General features: G+C 38.3%; 1 protein-coding gene across 8 annotated transcripts in view; it reads right to left on the bottom strand.

Moving 5' to 3' along the window:
- LOC141451822 (uncharacterized) overlaps nucleotides 1-22,068 on the bottom strand; it is a 390,222-nt gene that overhangs the window by 156,908 nt on the left and 211,246 nt on the right. For all 8 annotated transcript variants that reach the window (XR_012457116.1, XM_074123509.1, XM_074123510.1 and 5 more), the window contains one exon: nucleotides 17,655-17,714. Coding sequence is in view for 7 of the 8 variants with exons in the window: in XM_074123509.1 (XP_073979610.1) it covers nucleotides 17,655-17,714 (60 nt within the window). In the remaining variant the exon portion in view is untranslated. The remainder of the gene's footprint in view (nucleotides 1-17,654; nucleotides 17,715-22,068) is intronic.

Raw genomic sequence — 22,068 nt, 5'->3', positions numbered from 1 at the left:
CCAAGGGGAAGAGAAATCCTGTCAAAAAAGTGATGAAAGTAGATTTCACAGGCGAGAGACAGAACTTTGTTTTCCAGGATATCTAAGCAGAAACGTTTGCGAAACTCTTACCGAAGCTGCCATCCTTTCTGCTGACTTGGAGCCACCAGTATCCCAAATAGAAGGCCCTATATACTGGAAATCCAGGATTCAGAGCTTCTTAAACAGGAATATGAATTCCTTGAAAGGTTTGCTGCAACAAGTCGTCCTGTCAAAGGTCAGAGTTGACACTTTCGCTTTCAGCTCCTCACACATCTAGGGCATTTGAAAGTTTTTGTCCTTTGGCTCACGCTTCACCGTGGCTGTATGTTTGTGGCGGAAGTTGATGATGATGTCCAAATAAATGGGGGTTTTTAATATAAAATTTAATTTACCATCAAAACCATTCCCCTCATTTCCTTGCTGTCAATGGCAACAACCCTTAAATTCTTGGGCGTACTTTTAGCCTCGCCGTCAAGTTTTACAACAGAAGGGGGAAATAGACACTGGAAGAACAGAGAGAGCTTTCTCCAGGCAGTGTACTTCTTCTCCAGCCTGCCCGCCCTACACCTAAAACCCTTCACTTCATTATACAGTAATTAGGAAATAATTAGTACAACTTGCACACCGGGTTACCCTGTGTTGCTATTCTTATTAAATAACTTCCGCCTTCCGTCCATCCTTTGTGTTTCTTTCAGGATGTGGTACGTCCTCCTGTATCTTTTCGGCTGGGTACCTACCAGTGAAGATCTCTTTTTTATACCCTTGCTCACACAAAAATAGGGAAGAAACTGAGACACAACAAGTCCCCAAGGGCAGAGACGCCTGCCCTCAAGCTTAGTGTATTTTCATCTTCATGTAAGTTTGTAGCTAACTCTTTTCTCCTCTTTTTAGCCCTTTAGAAAAGCAGTGAACTTTACTCATGATGGATTTCCGGTCGAGCCAAAAAAAAAGGGAGTTTCCAATTTCATTTTCACTTCATTCTGCTCAAGAAAAACATTCCACACCGATTCTTGTATCTGTTTTCACTTCTTCCGTAACGCCAGCCCTCTTCTGTGCGAAAAAGTGTCATATTTCCTGTTCCTCTTTTGTTTTAATTACGTTGAAAACTTATGCGTCCAATATACATTGCTCGGGGAGTCTCTATGCAAGAGTCTACCATCAATGAGATCTGCACCCTTTTCTTGTCAGGATGATGTGGACAAAAATTTATCAATGAACTTTATTCTGTCCATGCTGTCCATGTTTCATAGTTTCATCAACAAAAACCCAATCGTTGGGGTTTTTACCGGGAAATGTCCGTCTTGAGGAAGTCATTGTTTTTGGAAAAAGTTTTTCCGAATTTTCACAATGCGGACACACAGATATATGCATTTCTTTTAATGAAAACACTTTTCATTTAGGCTAGGATCCAAGAGAGAGAGAGAAAGTGAGTGAGGAGGCTTCCCTCTAGTGTGCGATTTCAGTAAATTTTACATTTCCATCAACCCACACAAAAAAAATAATATTTTATATTGGGCTGCCAGACGTCGCATGGCCGAAGTAGCCATTGACTGTGAAGGCGTAGGTTAAAAAAAAAATAAAACATTTCTATCAAGGCGCCACGGTAGCTGAGCGGTTATAGGCTAGACCCGCAAAGCTAAGATGTATTGTTGGTTTAGTGGGTTCGATTTTATTTAATGGTTTTAATATTGTAAGGCGCCCCATTAGCTGAGCGGTTATAGGCTAGACCCGCAATGCTAGGATGTATTGTTGGTTAGTGGATTCGATTCCTATTGTCTCTAGGCCTTAGATTTTATTTAATGGTCAATAAAAGAAATTGACAGTAAAGTATGTTTGCTAGTCGCCTCCGTCCACGACACCTAATTTGGTAGTTGGACGTAAAGCCCGCCTGAAAAAATAGGCAATTACTTTACTTTACTTCTTTACATTTCTACCACCTGTACCCCACCGGTTTTGGTTCAATTCAGGGCGTGCAAAGATCTCAACAAAAGTCTTCGACTTCCTTTAAGCTTTCAAAGAACTCCTTATTTCCTTTCTTATCGAGTTAATTTTGATAATTTTGTAACTTTTTTATTTTGTGCTTGAAAATTGATAATTTTTGATAAACATTGCGCGATAAACCCAGCATGCGATTGTCTCGCACCTTTCCAGGGTGTCCAGTTTAACTGTTTTGGAAATCGCTCTCCTAAGGGAAGAGGGTTAGCCATAGATGGAAAAAAAGCTCTCTCTCGGCGGCGCTCTATAGATTGTTCCAGCCGAATATGCATCATACTCTCCCAGCGTGCTGTAGCAAGTACCTCGGCCAAGTAGTCAAACTGAAACCGACATGGAAAACCAATATTCATATATTTTCATATAGCCGGCGACGGAATGTCCCTAAAAAGACTCTTGCTTAGCTCTCTTTCCTGGATAACTGGAGGGTGGTTATTTCCGGTAGGGGTAACCAAGGAACAGGAAAATAAAAGAAAAAGCCATTTTTTTCTTACCCCCCTCTAGCAGCTATTTCCCCCTCATCTAGTACACCAAAGACCTTTTATTCCCTCTCTTTTTTTTCAGCCTGAGACGGGCGAACAGGAACGATTCTTACCCCCGGTATTATTACAATAGAGGATAACCACTGCTAATCCTTAGACGTGCAGGCAATATCCAGGGCAACCTCGCATCATAGTAGTAAAACCCCTCTAGGACATATTTCTTCGCTCTAGAGATAAGGCGAAGGGATGAAGTAGAAATCAGAAACCTATTCTTCACATATCTCCAGAGCATCCTTTCACTCATCCTGGAATATTCCCTACTTATGCCCGTCCAGCCAGGAAACTTTACAAGAATAATAACGACTACAAATTACATACAAAAAAAAAAAACAGGATTCCTTTTAGACTGTGCCCCGCTACTCCTGACTTTTCCCTCGTAAAAAAGAACTTCATTCATATCATTTCGCTTGATCCGTTTTTATTCCCATTCCTAAATAATAAGGGCATAAATTTGAATAAAAATGTCCTTAAAGAAGAGAAATAGTGTCCTACTGGCGGCCCTTTCTACTCTGAATTCATATCTTTGTGGCCCTAGTCGAAGGTATTAAGCAAGGCTTAGGGACCCTAGATTTGATACAATAATCCCTTAATATTGTGTAAAGACGCGGTATCCCTCAGAACTTTTCGCTACAAAAAAAATATGCTAAGGAACAAACTCACAATTCATTCTTATCTCAGTTTAAGTACATTTTCTTGAATCTTAGAATTGAGCTGAATAGATAATTCTCTCTAAAATTATACGTCATAATATGATTCCGGTGAAGAAAGTGTGATGTCACAGCTTCGCCTTTACTGTAAATTCCTCATATTAACCATTAAATAAAATCCAAGGTTTAGACTAGGAATCGAACCCACTAAACCAACCATTCATCTTAGCATTGCGGGTCTAGCCAATAACCGCTCAGCTAATGGGGCGCCTTACAATATTAAAACCATTAAATAAAATACAAGGTCTAGACTAGAAATCGAATCCACTAACCAACAATACATCTTAGCTTTGCGGGTTTAGCCTATATAACCGCTCAGCTAATGGGGCGCCTTACAATATTAAAACCATTAAATAAAATGCAAGCTCTAGGCCTTAAAAATTGTCCCAATTTTATCCCTATCAAAACTAGACTTTTAAAATCAGACACGATTGCCATACTTCCCTCTACGTAGCAGGAGGACCCAAGCAAGATGGAAAACAATAAGAAGAATTTCTTGAAGTATAAAAATGTGGAACGGCAATGTTTAAAATCATTGAAGAGTAAAAAAGAGAATTATTTAATTTTGTGATTTTGATCTACTACTGTGTGCTTACATCTTGGTAAATCGAGCGGGTGGAAGCGTACTGAAGATTAAGGAACGAGGGAAAACATCAAAGAAGATCGGCCCCCCCCTATACTTGGAGGGAACTAAAAAAAAAACCCGCATGTACCGACTTGGATCTCTTAATACTTATTAGTTTGAAAGATTTGTGAAGTGTGTTTGTGTGTGTGTGTGTACGTGTACGTGTGTGTACGTGTATTTGAGGGAGAACACAATCAATATTTCACTTTCCTTGGGAAATGGTTTTAAAGGAAAACAAAACACACAAGAGAGTTGGAAAATGCCAAGGAAACCACAGGATGGGTTTAATTGAATGTGATGGAAATCTAAAGACTGTGGGTCTTTAATGCCTTAAATAAAGGGTTTTTCCCTTGTCTTTAGTATGGGTACGCTTCACCATTTCCCCTAAATCTCTTCACGAACCAAACCTACTCTCGGAAATTCGCCAGAAAATTGGGGTACTGAGGCTACCCTTCACAATATAGCCCAAAACTAGAATCAATCATTTCCTCACTAGCACAAAACTATTTTCTCCTATTTCTAACCTCTTCCATTCCTTTATGCTCCTCGCTTCCTCTAACCCGTTGACTAGGAAGCAGGCGACGCCTTTGCACCATAAACACTAAAACCCCTTCCACTATCCCTTCTCTCAGGAAACATATCTATGTATACATGAAGTATGTGTACACTATAGACTGCAAGAGAAAACAAACACTCCCGTAAATATAGCACAATGAGTTCTGTTTATTAGGGCTCGTTAAGTTTAGCTGTCTAGTTCCAGGGCGCCATAGAAGTAATAAATGGGTATGTACAAACAATTAAAATAAAGATGATCTATCCATCTGTCTTATGGAACTTAAATTATTTACTATTCATGTATACGGCAGGAGGTCTGGCGATGTTATTGTTTCCATGTAGGAGCTCGGTTACCTCCTAAAGATAGAATGATAGGGGGGAACAACCATCCGCTCTCCTCCACCTTGTAGCAACAACCTGTACAGAGCAAACATTTTGGACCAAATATCCCACCGAAAATTTCATCATGAGATGTCCGCTTGTTTCTAGCTCTATCTTGTAAATTCTATAAAAGCTATAATCCTGTTCATCTAGAGGTTGCTGCTTAAACAGCAATGCTTTCAGCTCCATAACTAGACTTATATCAGCGCACTGCCAACCACCAAAAGAGCTTAATCCTTGAAGATGATTACTGAAGGTCGAGTCCATTCCTGGAAGCTAAACACGACATACACGATAGCCGAGTGGTTATAGGCTAGACCCGCAAAGCTAAGATGTATTGTTGGTTTAGTGGGTTCGATTCCCTAGTCTAAACCTTGGATTTTATTTAATGGTTTTAATATTGTAAGGCGCCCCATTAGCTGAGCGGTTATAGGCTAGACCCGCAATGCTAAGATGTATTGTTGGTTAGTGGATTCGATTTCTAGTCTAAACCTTGGATTTTATTTAATGGTTTTAATCTTGTAAGGCGCCTCATTAGCTGAGCGGTTATAGGCTAGACCCGCAAAGCTAAGATGTATTGTTGGTTAGTGGGTTCGATTCCTAGTCTAAACCTTGGATTTTATTTAATGGTTTTAATATTGTAAGGCGCCCCATTAGCTGAGCGGTTATAGGCTAGACCCGCAAAGCTAAGATGTATTGTTGGTTTAGTGGGTTCGATTCCCTAGTCTAAACCTTGGATTTTATTTAATGGTTTTAATCTTGTAAGGCGCCCCATTAGCTGAGCGGTTATAGGCTAGACCCGCAAAGCTAAGATGTATTGTTGGTTTAGTGGATTCGATTTCTAGTCTAAACTTTTGTTTTTATTTAATGGTTAATAAAAGAAATTTACAGTAAAGTATGTTTGATAGTCGCCACCGTCCACGACACCTAATTTGGTAGCTGGACGTTAAGCCCCGCCTGGAAAAATGGGCGATTACTTTACTTTTACTTTAAACACGACATACATGCAGGATTGAGCCATCAAATGGGGAAGTGAGGGGGCCTAACCTGGCGACCAACTTATCCACCAGAATCCAGGACCCCTTCATTTCTAAGAAATACCTACTACGCACTTCTGACTTGCAGACTAGAAGAACACATACTTGGTAGAAGATTCTATCAATATTCTCTCACTAAATCGTAAACAGTTATGATGATTTAGCCTTAACATTAAACTCCACAAATTTTACAATACCCTGAAGAAGGTAATATATATTTACCGAAACGTTGGATATGAAGGAACAAAATTTGTGTTTGAATTTATTGAACGCACCAAAATCATTAAATCTAATCTTAATCAAACTGAACTACTGAACCAACCATTGAAAACCTTCTTATTGGAGCCATGGGTATTAACTGTAACAGTAAACTAATAAGGGAAATAAAGACGTACAAAAAATAAACAAATAAATAAATAAGTAACCCAGAATCTTCGAGCCATATTAAGTACGAAAAAAGAAAGAAAGAAGTTAGGAACTTCAACAAAACAAATAAGACGCTGAAGTGATTTTTTTTTAAGCAAGCAAATCTCTTTCTAATGTTGTCCTCTCCCCCGCCCCCACCACTCTTTGCTTAAGCAAATAGTGTTTCAAACTCAGTTGACATGCAAATGATATTGGTGTACGGTCGGATGGTAATGTCGTTTAATATCAACACGGTCAAACGAACCGACAGATAGAGACTGAGGAGACAGAGAGAGCGACCCAAGATAAGTAGTAATGTAGGCTTTGCGGAACAGAGAGAGAGAGATGAAGATAGTAGAGCCTGGGGTCCTCATATTGAATGTCATTACAGAGACACGCTTACACACACCAGGATCTTGATCTAGGGCGGAGAAATGAATGCTAAACTAAGACAGTTGCCTACTCGATTGAGACTGTACACTGAATAAAACATAGAAGTGAATTTGGCCTTTTTAAAGAAAATAGACTGGGTTGCATATAGACAAGAATTACATATCTAATGCATAAAGAATTGGCCCTAAACTAGGGGGGGCTCCCAGCCCCCTTCAAAAAGGGAAACAATCAAATTTTAATTCATGAAAGAAAGAAAATAACTTACAACCATATTTTTAAACATTAGTTTCTAGTCTCCATGTTGGTCCTGAAGATTCGGCATGGAAATGTGCACTCATTGGTGGCTGGTAAGGACTATGTCCATCTATGTGGAGGTTATACCCTGTTAATGGTTACACTCAGTCGCCGTAGTTATTTAGGCTGGAAACATAGTGGAGCGGCGATGATAGCGAAGAGCAAAGCGGCGAAAACAAACTCAAGTTAACATGTGGGACCGCGCATAGTGAAGAGCAAAGCGAAAATAGAGCAACGCTATCTATAGAGAGTAGAGCAACGCGTTGTAACATGTTTGATTTCTTCGCTCTCATCGCGCTCAATTTTCAAGGTTAAAATGGATATTGCTGCATCTATTGGTGCAGTTTTTTTTTTAAAGAAACCTCTGTGGGACCAAAAGGATTTTCTATATCACAACCGATTTGTGTTGGATAAGGAGTGGACCAGGATTAATGGGGTTAACATTCAAAATCGTCCTTTTCTTGATTAACATGCCTTCAACACTGGTCAATAAGTAATCAAATGTTGAAACAGACATTCGAAAATAAGCATGACACTTGCCAGGATGCTCCCGAAGTTGTTGGTACAAGTGATGGAATTCACCATGCTCATATCTAGTTAAGTTTATATCATGATCACTGTAGCTCCTGCTTCTAAGCTGCTGTAAATACCAAATTTCCCAAGGAAGAATTTTCTTGTAGAAATAATTCCTCCATCATGTCTCGTCGAAAGAAGAACGCCTCTAAACTCGGTCACTATGTGCATGCGACTCTTTGCTCGCTGCTCGTCGCTCTCTTTGATCTGAAGCAGCTATCATCGCCGCTTTGCTCGCTGCTCCACTATGTTTCCAGCCTTAGGTGGCTGTTCTTCCAATTAATTGATCAGCATCTTTTATTGTATCTGCTCTGTTACTAAGCTCATAATCCCAGAGGCTTTTGGTGTTGATCGCATAATTATCAACGGCGTAGCTAGTTGTTTGGGGCCACAAAATTCTTTTTCTAGGGCCTTCCTTACAAAAAAAAAAAAAAATCGAAGATCCAAAAAAAGAGGGAAGCAAAATATATTACATCCGGAATATAACCTCCAATATAACCTACCTCTTCCTTTTTTTTTTTTTTTTGAGAAACCCATAACTTCATATTCTAGACCCCCCTCACGTCTTTCTCTGGCAGGAATATAGCGTACGGCTTCTCGTCACTTCCCACAGAGGGCATTACCTGCAGATAACAATGACTTCTCAGCCCATTATCCCTGTATCCTATCGACTTGTTGTAGAACAGAGGTGGAGCAGTGGATTTTGGAAGGAACATCGGAAACGGTGGAGATCCAGAGCTGACTGCCGTCAGGCTAAGGAAAAATTCTTGGCCTGTCAAAAACGGCTATGGTTGGTTTTAGCAGGTACCGGGATCCGGCCAGTTGGTTCAGGTGTTGTTGAGTGGACATGCAAATTTAGCGTACCCATCTTTGTGGCCTTACCCAGTCGCCAATCTGCGCCGGCTGTGGTGAGTCCAATGAGACTGTGCGGCACTTTGTAGAGGTGTGTCCCGTTTATTCCAAAACTAGATTTCTCCGTCTTCGGAAGGTCAAATCTCTCCCTACCGGAGATTGTAGCATCTGGTAATCTTTACCAGAACTTTCTAGGTTTATTCCAGTGCACTGTGGCGATTGAGTCGCCATGCTCCCTAGTGACCTGTTGCCTGTGTTCCTTCCCCTTTTTGGTGGAACCGCCCTTTTAATACAATATACAATCACCTGCAGATGGTCAGAAATTTCCACGTAACAATAACCTCTCGCAAAGCACAAATACCGCTTTTGCATTGGCCATTGCTAAGGGCACACATCTAGGCCGAAACTTCCAACAAAATAACAAAAATAGAGCTTTTAAGATTTACTCACGTCATAATAACATAATTGAAAGGTCATCACAAGTATATTTTTAAATGTAAACTTAATATATTACTTGCCCCGCCCTATTATCAATTGAACTTCCATTTTGATTGGTTGAATAATGAAATAAGGATGAGATTTTATCAGAAAAGAAAGGAGTTAAAATAAAAAAAAAGACGGCTATAAGTCGGTTGGAAATGACAGCCGACGTACCAGGACAGTCCTTAAATGGATTCAATATTGAAGGGCGCTGTCAATGCTTTGGAAATCATTTTTTTAATAAAACTGAATGAAGATGGAATATAAATCAATGTATGGTTCAATATTGAAGTATAACGACAACAACAAGCTAATCTACTGTGAACAACACATACACGAGGAACCTCTTTTCGTGGTTTACATAACTCAAATTTTAGGAGCTCTCTCTCCGAACTCGCCCCCCAATTAAAATTATATAGCTCCTAGCAGCTATCCCCTGAACTCGAAGAATAAAAAAAAATTTAACAGAAATGGTTAGCTTAACATACGTCATGGCCAAGTTCAAATGAAATCTTATTTACATGGCTGTTGAGAACATTACAGGAAACTTGGAAATAAAAGGCCCGCACTTTCGGTAAAATATGATTTTTTTTTAATACAGAATTATGGTAGAACATTAAATTGTACTAAATGTTTAGGCAGGTGATAGAACCGTATTACAAACCTAAAACAACTCTTTAGAAAAGAGTTTTTAAAAACCATCTAAGTTTTGAAATGTTCTCGAAACTCGAATCTACGAATTTCAAATTTTGTTTTTCATACAAGTAAAATCTATTTGGATACCTTTTTCTAGAAGCAGTTCTGGGGATAGTTCCCTCTTAAGACATTTAAATCTCTTAACTAACCAGCGATTGTCGGTACATTTGACATACGTAATGTGTTTGGTACGTATCTTTAATAGACCGACATACTAACATGCAGAAAACAAATTGTAAAAAAATATCCAAAGTTTTGTCCCTAAAAGGGTTCGAAAATTTATTCCTTTGGATGATTTTTCATTTTCAGAAAATCGTGGCAATATTCAGTCGATGTTGTGGAAATTATTTTCCCTTGTCTCCTATTTTCTTAGGGTAAGGGACAGAAAAAACTCAATGCAGTTAATTTCATATAAGGTGTAGTTTAAAAAGAATAGATACGTCATCAATCTTCCGGCTGTAAAACATCAGGATGTAGTAGTCGAGGGTGGCGTAAAAGTTTCAGTGACACGTGCCACGATCATCAGTTATTGAAGGGACTACGGGGATGGCCCTGGAGCTCTGGAAGTCATACACTCAATGGGATAGCAAAGGAAAGCTAGCCCAAGACAAGCCACAAGCCTTGTCGATTGTCTGTCTGTATTGGTAAGTTTTTTTTTTTTTTTTTTTTTTTTGAAGTGTTGAGTTGGAAGCAGAAGTTGACATTGGCCACAGCCTCTGAGATGTGTATTTGATTGCTGCAGAGACGACAGGGAGTGACTGTTGTGCTCACTGTAGAGTCACACCGTGCACTAACACATTTGTCACTTCCAGCAGGCGTGCCCTCTCCAGTAATGAAACAGGAAACTAACGCTCTTTGTCTTTACCCAGAATCTCTTGCGTGCCCCCCCCCAAAAATTGTCACTTAAGTGATTCTTTAAAGAAGAAGAATATGTTGTGGTCACACCTCTTACCGCAGTTTACGTAAATCAATTTTACCCTTCATTACAATCATTTTTCCAAAGGCGGGACAAGTAAAAAGCTAAGGGAGCTTTATCTCAGAGAAAATAGCTGAGTTGTTCTTTAAAGGAGCACTTTTTGCGGAAAAGCAAAAATGGGGCCACTGAGAATATCTCCCAATTTTGGAGCTCTGGAATCCCCCCCCCACGTGGTAGGTCCTTCAAGTGCGTGCTAATACAGATGAGTTACTAGAAAATTCGCTTTACTTTAGTAAAGTAGCAAAGTGGCTGACATTACCCTGATCTTCCATTATGATTAAGAAGCACGTGCGATCATTACAAAGCATCGAGCTTAAGATTACCTTCTTTTTTTTGTATCCACGCGCACAACTAACTGCGCACATTTCGCCAAACTGACAAGTGAGTGTGACCTTTATACAGAGACTTAAAAATTGTATATAAAGGACGACCCAGAGAGTCGAATGAATGCGCATTAGGTTTTTCTTTTTTCCTCTGGCACAAAATGAAAAAAAAATTCTTCGGACATAAAACAGAGCTTGAAAAGAAGCCACGTGCTAACAAAAAAAAAAAGAATCGCCTGATTTTTATTAATAAAGAAGAAAAGCCTAACTGGACTGTGCTGGAAAAAAGGAAGACGAACAAAGAAGGATAATGTAATAATGTGGGGAGAGCCTGGAAGTCAGGTCTGCTCTGTACATAACAATACGGGGAAAGAATGGGAATATTGTTATTCACCGCAGTATTGTGGTAGCACTGTCTTTTATTTCCCCCACTATTTTTTTCCTTCTTCTTCTTCTTTTTTAATGCGACAGTAATTAAAATTGCGATTTCGCATCCGGTAAAAACTCGATAGCAAAAATTTGACTCGATTGCAATAATCGTAGTTCAGTAAACAGAAAGTAAACATTAAAAAAAAAAAAATCGATAGAATAATACAATCGATTTTTTTCTCTGCTTTGTGACAGCCACTAATTCCAGCCAACTGTTTTTATTGAAATAAAAATAGGCAATCTAATGAATCTTCGCTATAACTGGACAAGGATTATAAATGGACATAATTCTTCACTTCGCGGCACCGCTTATAGCCCCTCGTCTGTCCTGGGAACCGCTTTATCAGTCAGGATTACGTTCTGTTACGGGGACTGGATAGCCATTGCTAACCAAGCCACTAAACAAGATTATATTAGCGTTTATTTATTTATTTTATTTCTAGAAGTAATCTGAGATTATGGGTTTTTGTTATTAAAAAAAGGAAGAAGAATTATTGATTTCTGCCATTACATCTACATCCATCCGGCTGCTACTTCGCGTTTTGATCCTTTATCTCTTTCTAAAGAAGGCTAGAGAGACTTGGGTCCTGCGTGTATGGGAGAGAGAGGACCAGTGAGTGGTTTAATGTTTCTTTAATTCAAGAACACAAGGTGGGGAGAAACTTCTAAGAAACCACTTTTCTAAGTAGACTGACTTTTGAATCTGGTGTGAAACAAATTTATACGATTTTACCCTCCGACAATATGCGGCTTTAAGTTGACAGATCTCTGAGAATTCTCCGAGAATGTTTAGCTAACACAATGTGATGCTGCTTTCAGTGTAATATGAACAGATTCGCTTAAAATAAATTCTAATTAACAAGGGGGGCGGCCATAATATATTTTTCAGTGAAATAAGATTCAATTATGGAGGGGAAAAAATTAATAAAATAAAATAAATTGTGTATTATTATACCGACAAAATATGAAATCCTGCAATTTTATTTTTTACCTAATTACTTTATAAAATTCCAAAATTTTATAAAAAAAATGTTCAATTACTACGTTTATTATTGGATGAAAATAAAACACAAAGCGGGTTATTGTCTGGAATTCAAACTGAATAGCCAGGATTATTATAAAAATACCTGTAAGGCGAATTGGTAAAAAAACATTGTGATTAAATTTTCTGGATCCCGCAAAAAATTTGATCGACAGATAAACTAAATAAAAAAAATTGCCTATTTTTTCAGGCGGGGCTTTACGTTCAACTGCCAAATTAGGTGTAGTGTATGGAGGCGACTAGCAAACATACTTTACTGTGAATTCCTCATATTAACCATTAAATAAAATACAAGGTTTAGACTAGACATCGAATCCACTAACCAACAATACATCTTAGCATTGCGGGTCTAGCCTATAACCGCTCAGCTAATGGGGCGCCTTAAAAGATTAAAACTATTAAATAAAATCCAAGGTTTAGAATAGAAATCGAATCCACTAACTAACAATACATCTTAGCTTTGCGGGTCTAGCCTATAACCGCTCAGCTAATGGGGCGCCTTACAAGATTAAAACTATTAAATAAAATCCAAGGTTTAGAATAGAAATCGAATCCACTAACCAACAATACATCTTAGCATTGCGGGTCTAGTCTATAACCGCTCAGCTAATGGAGCGCCTTAAAAGATTAAAACTATTAAATAAAATCCAAGGTTTAGAATGGGAAATCGAATCCACTAACCAACAATACATCTTAGCTTTGCGGGTCTAGCCAATAACCACTCGGCCATCGTAGCGCCTAAGTCGTATCAGAGTTGACACCAGATGTTTAAATCGCCACCCTACTCCAATAATTGAACAAGAAGTAGAGTCAGTAATGATGATCACATCACAGACCTGGAGATATATATTCCAGAAAGAAAAAAAAAAATCCTAAATGTACTCCCAGAGGGCGTTCAACAAAACATCTGCGACCCAGAGAAATTTCCATCGCCTTAACTCCCGTGTTAGTTCCGCATAATTCTAATCTTACATCCCCCGGCTCTCTATCTTCAAACCACTTATACTTTAAATCTACTTCCATTCCTCTACCCCAACATTTTTTCGATGTTCCAGAGTTCCTTTTTCGTTGTAGTACTTGCTGTGTGACAAATGACAATTCAACTTTGATATTCACTTTTAGGAAAAGAATGAGATGGGACATTTTTTTTAAAGGTTGTTTATCATGTCTTCGGGCTGTTCTTGTGCTTCCCTCCCACTCCAACCGGCGTAGCTTCCTTCTTGTATCCCACCATTACTTCTACTTGCAAAACTTCACTAAATTTTGTCCGTCCTAGAGAAGAAGACCGGGTGTTCTCCCCTTGTACTCTCGTTGTAACTCTGTCTAAGATACCCTCCTGCACTTAGAGTTCCTAGCATAAACCCCCCCACCCACCAAGCACATTACAATATCCCAGAGCTGACATCGATCTTTTCGCGCTGTTGTGAGCTTCTGTACTTTATGTTCTTTGTAAAGAGTCCCTCTTGCTCTTGACTTTACAAGGCAGATTTAAAATTTAAAACAAAAATATAAAGCAGGAGACTCCCTAAAGTACATCTCGCACCCTCGCCTTACAGTGAGATCCAGGATAGGCCACTCTGGTGAATAAACTGGTGATAACTCAACTCAGAGTAAAAAAAAAAACTAGGTACATTGTGCACCATCCCCGGACAATGTAGTTATCAGAGAGGTCCAGAGATCGTAAACCAAAAATATGGCGAAAAACCATCCATACTGGTAACTTTTTCATGAGAGCATGAAAGCATGAGAGTGTTATTCCTTAGAATCTTGAGCTCCTCTGAGGTTGACAAAAAAATATTTTGAACAACGCAAACAAATTATCTCACTGTCTTCGTTTAGGAGATCTGTGGGGCGGACGGAACTTGAACTGAATGTGGCTTTTAAATAACTTTACTAGACTGGGAATCGAAACCACTAACCAACAATACATCTTAGTTTTGCGGGTTTAGCCAATAACCGCTCAGCTAATGGGGCGCCTTACAATATTAAAACCATTAAATAAAATCCAAGATTTAGACTAGAAAACAAACCCACTAACCAACAATACATCTTAGTTTTGCGGGTTTAGCCTATAACCGCTCAGCTAATGGAGCACCTTACAAGATTAAAACCATTAAATAAAATCCAAGGTTTTGACTGGGGAATCGAACCCACTAAACCAACAATACATCTTAGCATTGCGGGTCTAGCCTATAACCGCTCAGCTAATGGGGCCTTACAAGATTAAAACCAATAAATAAAATCCAAGGTTTAGACTAGAAATCGAATCCACTAACCAACAATACATCTTAGCATTGCGGGTCTAGCCTATAACCGCTCAGCTAATGGGGCCTTACAAGATTAAAACCATTAAATAAAATCCAAGGTTTTGACTGGGAAATCGAACCCACTAAACCAACAATACATCTTAGCATTGCGGGTCTAGCCTATAACCGCTCAGCTAATGGGGCCTTACAAGATTAAAACCAATAAATAAAATCCAAGGTTTAGACTAGAAATCGAATCCACTAACCAACAATACATCTTAGTTTTGCGGGTTTAGCCAATAACCGCTCAGCTAATGGGGCGCCTTACAATATTAAAACCATTAAATAAAATCCAAGATTTAGACTAGAAAACAAACCCACTAACCAACAATACATCTTAGTTTTGCGGGTCTAGCCTATAACCGCTCAGCTAATGGGGCCTTACAAGATTAAAACCAATAAATAAAATCCAAGGTTTTGACTGGGGAATCGAACCCACTAAACCAACAATACATCTTAGCATTGCGGGTCTAGCCTATAACCGCTCAGCTAATGGGGCCTTACAAGATTAAAACCAATAAATAAAAGCCAAGGTTTAGACTAGAAATCGAATCCACTAACCAACAATACATCTTAGCATTGCGGGTCTAGCCTATAACCGCTCAGCTAATGGGGCCTTACAAGATTAAAACCATTAAATAAAATCCAAGGTTTTGACTGGGGAATCGAACCCACTAAACCAACAATACATCTTAGCATTGCGGGTCTAGCCTATAACCGCTCAGCTAATGGGGCCTTACAAGATTAAAACCAATAAATAAAATCCAAGGTTTAGACTAGAAATCGAATCCACTAACCAACAATACATCTTAGCATTGCGGGTCTAGCCTATAACCGCTCAGCTAATGGGGCCTTACAAGATTAAAACCATTAAATAAAATCCAAGGTTTTGACTGGGGAATCGAACCCACTAAACCAACAATACATCTTAGCATTGCGGGTCTAGCCTATAACCGCTCAGCTAATGGGGCCTTACAAGATTAAAACCAATAAATAAAATCCAAGGTTTAGACTAGAAATCGAATCCACTAACCAACAAGTCTTTCCCACCAATATCCTACTTCTAGAAGCCACCTATCAATTGTCCTGCTGATATCATCATTTATAGAAAAAGGAATATCCAGGCTCCTTTACTGGAGTAGCTATAATTAATCTTTTTTTTGTTTTTGGTTAAGAACAGAAACTCAGAGGATTGGTAGCTGGTTTCGAACCCGTAATTCTCTATATTCCAATGGAAACTACTGTACAAATACTCAAATCTTGAACGTTCCTTATATCTTTTAGTAATCCTATCCAGCTGGCCTTCATTGGCCGCCCATTTCTTCCAGATTTAGGGCGTGCCCCCCACCAGCTTCTTTGATAACTAATTACTTCTTCTAAAATTCACACCAATAGAAAAATTAGAATAATATTAATTGTGGATTATTGATTTTATAGAACAGATTAAAAATATTGCTTTTCACAAAATTGCCTTGTAACGATGTAGAGATCCTACCTAAGCCAATTTGCTTTCACGATCTTCTGTCCCAGGATTTCTATCACTTCTGGGGATGCTGATCGTGTGAGAGATATAAGAACAGTAAACACTTATATATCTTTTTCTGAGCTGTATCTTGACGGAATTATCTTCACAGAAATCATGTTGTGCTTAATTCCTGGATTCCCAAAAGCATACAAAAAAAGAGACTACAATGCTTCTTCAGCTTTCCTGACTAATCACCCCGAGTTAAAATGGAATTAGGGAATGGGAAAGGAACAGCGGGGCAGGGGGTGACCACTACTCTGGAGGGTGGGTTTGGATTCAGGAAGCCAGACGACCCCATCTCTCTGTCTCTGTATGGTTTCAAGTTGGAATTAACGGGAGTGCTGGCCGGCTAGTGACAGTGGCAAGGACTGGGAATAGGGTTTAGGATTTGGCCAACGGATCCAGCTCATTTGTGACTGTCAGTGGGTAACACTAGACGCCACTAGTGTGCAAAGTTACACAGCCCAGCTAATTGATAACCCCTTTTAATTTGGTACACTTAATTCACTGATCCCGTTGGACATATGCATTCGCCCAGTATTTGTGTAATTTAAACTTCTATTTGTTTTGCTTTTCCGTTCTGATCTCTTCCCATTACAATTACAGTTTAATCCTGCTTTTTTTTACTCTCTCTCGGAAGTACTGCAATCGACTTAATTTTTCACCGGAGTATATCTTTTGAGGACCTATGAAAGCGCAAAAAATGTTTTTACCTGTAGATATGTTTTAACAAGATTATGTCAAAGAAGAAATATCGCAGATGGCTACAATCGATCTATCGATACTAAGATTTTGGCCAAAACCCCTTTAACCGGAAGTAGTACTTCAGTGACGTCAGATTTTTCCTCGAAACTAGTTCCAACGATTTTCTTGAACTTCCACTCATTGTTACTTCTTGGAAAGTATTCAAAGAACTGTCCAACTTTATGTTCCATTCTAAAGTGCTACCATATAAAGTACAGTTTCTCAGTAACTTCCTGGTTGAAGTTGGTTTTGGCTGCTGGAGACGGAAGTTGCAGGGAAAAATTATTGACAAGAGGTTGGAGTTTTTGCGGATTGAGGCCAAGGGCTTCCTCTAAAGCACACTCTCTGTACAGTACACTATGTAACGAGAGAGTACTGCTCTGTAAACTGCAGAACACGAAGAAGGCTCCGGCAGACACCTTAATAATCTCAGTTGCTATTGAATTAGAACGTTTAACCCAATATTTTGCCAGCCAGATCCAGGAAGTTATCCAAGCCAAAAGAAAGTGCCATCCCTATGATACCTACAATTAAGTGTCCTGGAAGTTTTATAGTTTTTCTGGTTCTGGAGATGGTACAACTTAGAAGAAAATTTCATCTTTTGACAATCAGGATCATCCAGAGAGGTTGACCTAGTGATAATTTCCTATTTCCCAAAAACAATATCCTGTTTTCTACTATTTTTTTAAAGGAAAAACAATTAAATGAATGCAAAAAATTGATTTTTCTCTAATATGAAAAAAGAAAAATGTTTACCTTTCTAAATGCTTGACGATGTCCTCATAAGCTGCCCTGCAGTTCTCCCAAATTCCCGATCTGAACATGGAAAAAAACACAGGTTATTCTAATTCTTTTGTGTAGCTCGTACTTTTTTGGGGATATTAGGTTTTAATATAGGGATATTTTTTTTTTGTGTTATTATTATTGAATGTAAGGTGAAAACTGAATTGTAATGGTCACCATCTATTGGACCTTCCACTTCTCCTCTGAATATGCCCAGAGATTTGATAATAATGAAGGTACCTAAAATATGTTTAGTTTGTTTTTCCAGAAATCATGGAATCAATTAAGTTTCATAATATTCGTATATTTTGAAAGATTATTTATTTAATACAGCATCTTAATCAAGATTATTAAAACAATTCTATTCTAGTGTTTTTTAGTCAATCACCAAATCTACAAACTCCTACAATCAACAAAACATTTAAGACGAAAATCTTCACAACTTTCCTAACGGACAGTTTTAATAACTTTATCCTGTGCTTTCCAAAAAAAAAAAATCAATTAATTTTATCGATTGCCTTTATTGCAAGTTTTTTTCTGATCGATTTCTCCTTTCCACCCAAAGATAGAAGGGAAAACATCCGTAAACTATAAATAACTAACAATATAGCAGCTGTATTATTATCGAGACTAAAAAATAGTTTTGAAACCACCATTACGGTCACATGTTTTTTTAAAATATTAGGATCAAACTATTATGAAATTATGCCATTAACATATCAAGGTTTCTAGGAGGCAGGTTTGATATACTGTTGTACTCTTCGAGTAGGTTCAAAGAAGATAAAAAAAACAACGGTTCAAGATTTTGGCCATCCACTTGTTACTGTTTCTATTTACCATATGCCGCAACTAACCAGATGCTTTGTACAAAACAACTAAGCTCAATTTTACACGTATCAAAACGATCCAAAAAGTTTTCTTATCAGAGATAATAGGAAGTACTTGGGACAGTGATGGTGTCAAATTTTGGGACTTTACGAAGCACGTTTTGAGATCCCCTGAAAAAAAAAAAATATAGGAAGTTGAAAGTATTTTATTTACGATCGTAAGCACGCGATGAAACAAACGCTGTACCGGAAGTACCACGCCACTGAATATGTGTGTGTGAGTAATCAGCACAACTCAAAAACTCAAATTCGAATCAACGCCACCATGGGGGTAATTAGCGTTTCGACCAAATAAGCTAACCGAAAAGTGCTATTTTGAAGCTTAAAAACGATTAGTAAAGTAGTAAAAAGTAAGTAAAGTAATCGCCTATTTTTTCAGGTGGGGCTTAACGTCCAGCTACCAATTAGCTAGTTGGAGGCGACTAGCAAACATACGAGTACTTTACTGTAAATTTCTTTTATTAACCATTAAATAAAATCCAAGGTCTAGACTAGAAATCGAATCCACTAACCAACAATACAACTTAGCTTTGCGGGTCTAGCCTATAACCGCTTAGCTAAGGGGCGCCTTACAAGATTAAAACCATTAAATAAAATCCAAGGTTTAGACTAGAAATCGAATCCACTAACCAACAATACATCTCAGTTTTGCGGGACTAGCCTATAACCTCTCAGCTACCGTGGCGCCTGTTTAAAAGCGATTATTTTCCCGCAAAAATTAAAATTTTCACATGAAATTCTCTTGAAGAGAATTGCTCTAAGAGATTAAGCGTTTCGAACCCAGATTTGGTTTGCTCATTTCTCACTAGTTCATTAAGTACGCTAACGATTCAATTCATTGGAGGACTGGAGAATTGATTTATAGAAGCCGCCAGTGTGTAAACCTCTAGGCTTGGTTGATTTCCATCACTAGTGCAAGACCGGGGCCCGGCTGGTTTTTTGTGGGAAAAAAGAGAAGCGGCAAAGAGTGGAAAAAAAAGAAAAACAGCTGATCAAGATAATTAGCCGGGTAAGTGGTTGTGAAACGCACTGGAACGGTTCGGGGTTGATTTAGATTTTCTAATTGTGTGGATAATTTATATTCTATCTGTATTTTTTTTTCAATCACGCATTGACACAAAAGCAATTTAAATGCTATCTATAACCTTTAGTTTGATCATTACAGTTCTAAAAAACGCAAATGACGACAAATGCTTTTGTAGTATTTGAAATAAAGCAAAAAGTGTTTAGAAAATATCCAATAAAATGTATAATTTTACTCATATTTTGTTTGTTACATAAAAATCGACAACCCAAAGCAAATAACCATATTTAGATTTTTCTTCAGATAAAACACACTTTTGTAAGGTTTAGTTCAGTTATGTTTGGTAAAAAGAGACTTCCATAGCCACTTGTTTCGTCCCGTTTTACCCCGTTAAGCCAACTGAATTTTTAAAGATGTTTAGTTTTGAAAATATTCAGTTTAAAATTGTTTAAACTAGTGCAAATGGGCATTAGTGACCCAAGAGCTAGTACTTAAAAAAAAAAAATGAACAAAATTTGACCCACGTCTCAAAAAGGTTCGCCAACCCTTGGCCTACGTTATCGCGACCCCTTTGGATCTATTGTGGCTCCCTCCCCCCACTCATACAATTGAACTTTACACAAGAAAGAACGCCTCTCAAGACTACTGAATCTCATCAAAGAGAACTCTAGAATTTTGCTCTGATTGTGGATGCTGCCAAGATTCAAGGTTTCCTGTTATTTCAGAAAGTCCCTCACCCACCGGCTATCAATTCTAAGATCTCTCATAAAATTAACAACTTAAACAAGACTTTATTATGAAATTAATGCCTCCTTCCCCTTTAATGAGACTTCGTAACCGGAAGCGAAAAGTTAATTTTCCTTGATCACGACATCTTCTTTTTTTTTAAAGTCTTTAATTTTATGAATACCAAGAAAACAGCAACTGGGGGAGCTCAAAGGTTTTTTCAGCTTCTTTTACATTGCTGTAGCATTGAAGAGGCTAAAATGAGTGTAATAAGAAGATAGGGTAGTTGACAAAAAATAGTACAGTAAAAGCAATCTTAACTTAAAAATAATCTTCAGCAGACGGAAGAAGAATATTCTTAATAAAAGAAGGAAGAGCAAAAATAAAGTGGAGGGGGGGCAGTTAAATAACGAAATGAAGCCTTGCCCTTTTACTCATTTACGGAAGTTCAGGGAATGGGCGGTAGTAGTTAGTATACGATCCTCATTTCTGTTGATACAATGCCAATAAGGATGCAAAGGAAAAAATAATCAGTAGAAGAAAAAACGAAGGGAAACTCCTTGTGTATATAACACACACACACACACATAAATAAGGAGCTTTTCATTTGGGCTAAATCTAATTTCCAGCCATGGACCATCAACCCCGCGACAAGGGATATCTCTGATGAAACACTCCCCCAACTTCGGGGAACGTGGTTCTCCTGGTGTGGAAGTGGAGCAAACTCCACTCTCTTAATCATAAAAATTGAGAATCATTGCGGGGGTGGCGCAAAAAAAAAATCAAAGATGAAATAGGCCAGATTAGGTTGCTAATAAGCCGCCTCTGCCGTCGCCCCCCCAATCATCTCTAGGACAAACACAAGAGACCCGCCCAGGGTGGTGTGTTGTCCTACTAGGGACTGACAATATTTAGTTCCTTAAGGTGCATTAAACTCCAGTCTGAGAGAGAGAGAGAGAGAGAGAGAGAGAGAGAGAGAGAGCAAGAACTCTTCCATCCTCGTCACGATTACAGGAAATGCCCCTACCGGAAGTAGAATTTTGTTAAATAGTTTTACGTTGTTTTTTTTCTTTTGTAAATAGATTTTTGACAAAAATTTTGCTCGCCCAACCCCAAAACTTACGTCAATCAATTTTTATTAAAACCATTTTTCATGGAAATTTTAGAGCAATTTTATGGCAAGGGGGCGCCTCCCTCCATTCTAAGCGGCATGAACACCCCCACTGCCTTCTCTATCTACGAGTATATGCACATATACATTTCGATTATACGAGAACTACGAATTTGAAAAGTTGATTTATTCTCAATAATATTTTCCACACTGGAAAATCTAATATATATTTCCCGGAAATGGCCATTTTAATCTGTCCTCTTCCTTCCTCTGCCTTCAAACTCTGTATTCCAATAACGAAATTTAATCCTCGTTTTTAAAGTATAAGAGTCCGGGACGACATACTGAAATCGTAATTTAGAGAGAAGTGTACCTATCTATCGCCACCCGGGAATGGCCTCTTAACCAAAGTTTTCTAAGGAAAAGATTTCTAATAAAAGTTTTCACAGGCTAACGTGAAAATCGATCTTATTCTTTTCCGGGGGAATTCTCAAATACGTGTGAAAAATCCCTTCAATTAATTTTTTTTCTCTACGCTCTAAGTTGGGCCTTCCGGTGCTAAATATAAAGTTTTCAACTTCCTGCGATTTATAGTTTTTAAGATATTTGGTTCACAACAACAACATGGAGACTATTTTG

Source organism: Rhodnius prolixus, unplaced genomic scaffold (assembly GCF_049639745.1).
Source record: "Rhodnius prolixus isolate KJV_2025 unplaced genomic scaffold, Rpr scaffold_14, whole genome shotgun sequence".
Lineage (NCBI taxonomy): Eukaryota > Metazoa > Arthropoda > Insecta > Hemiptera > Reduviidae > Rhodnius > Rhodnius prolixus.
The sequence above is the reverse complement of the archived record's forward strand: the minus strand, read 5'-3'. Positions and strand labels throughout refer to the sequence as shown.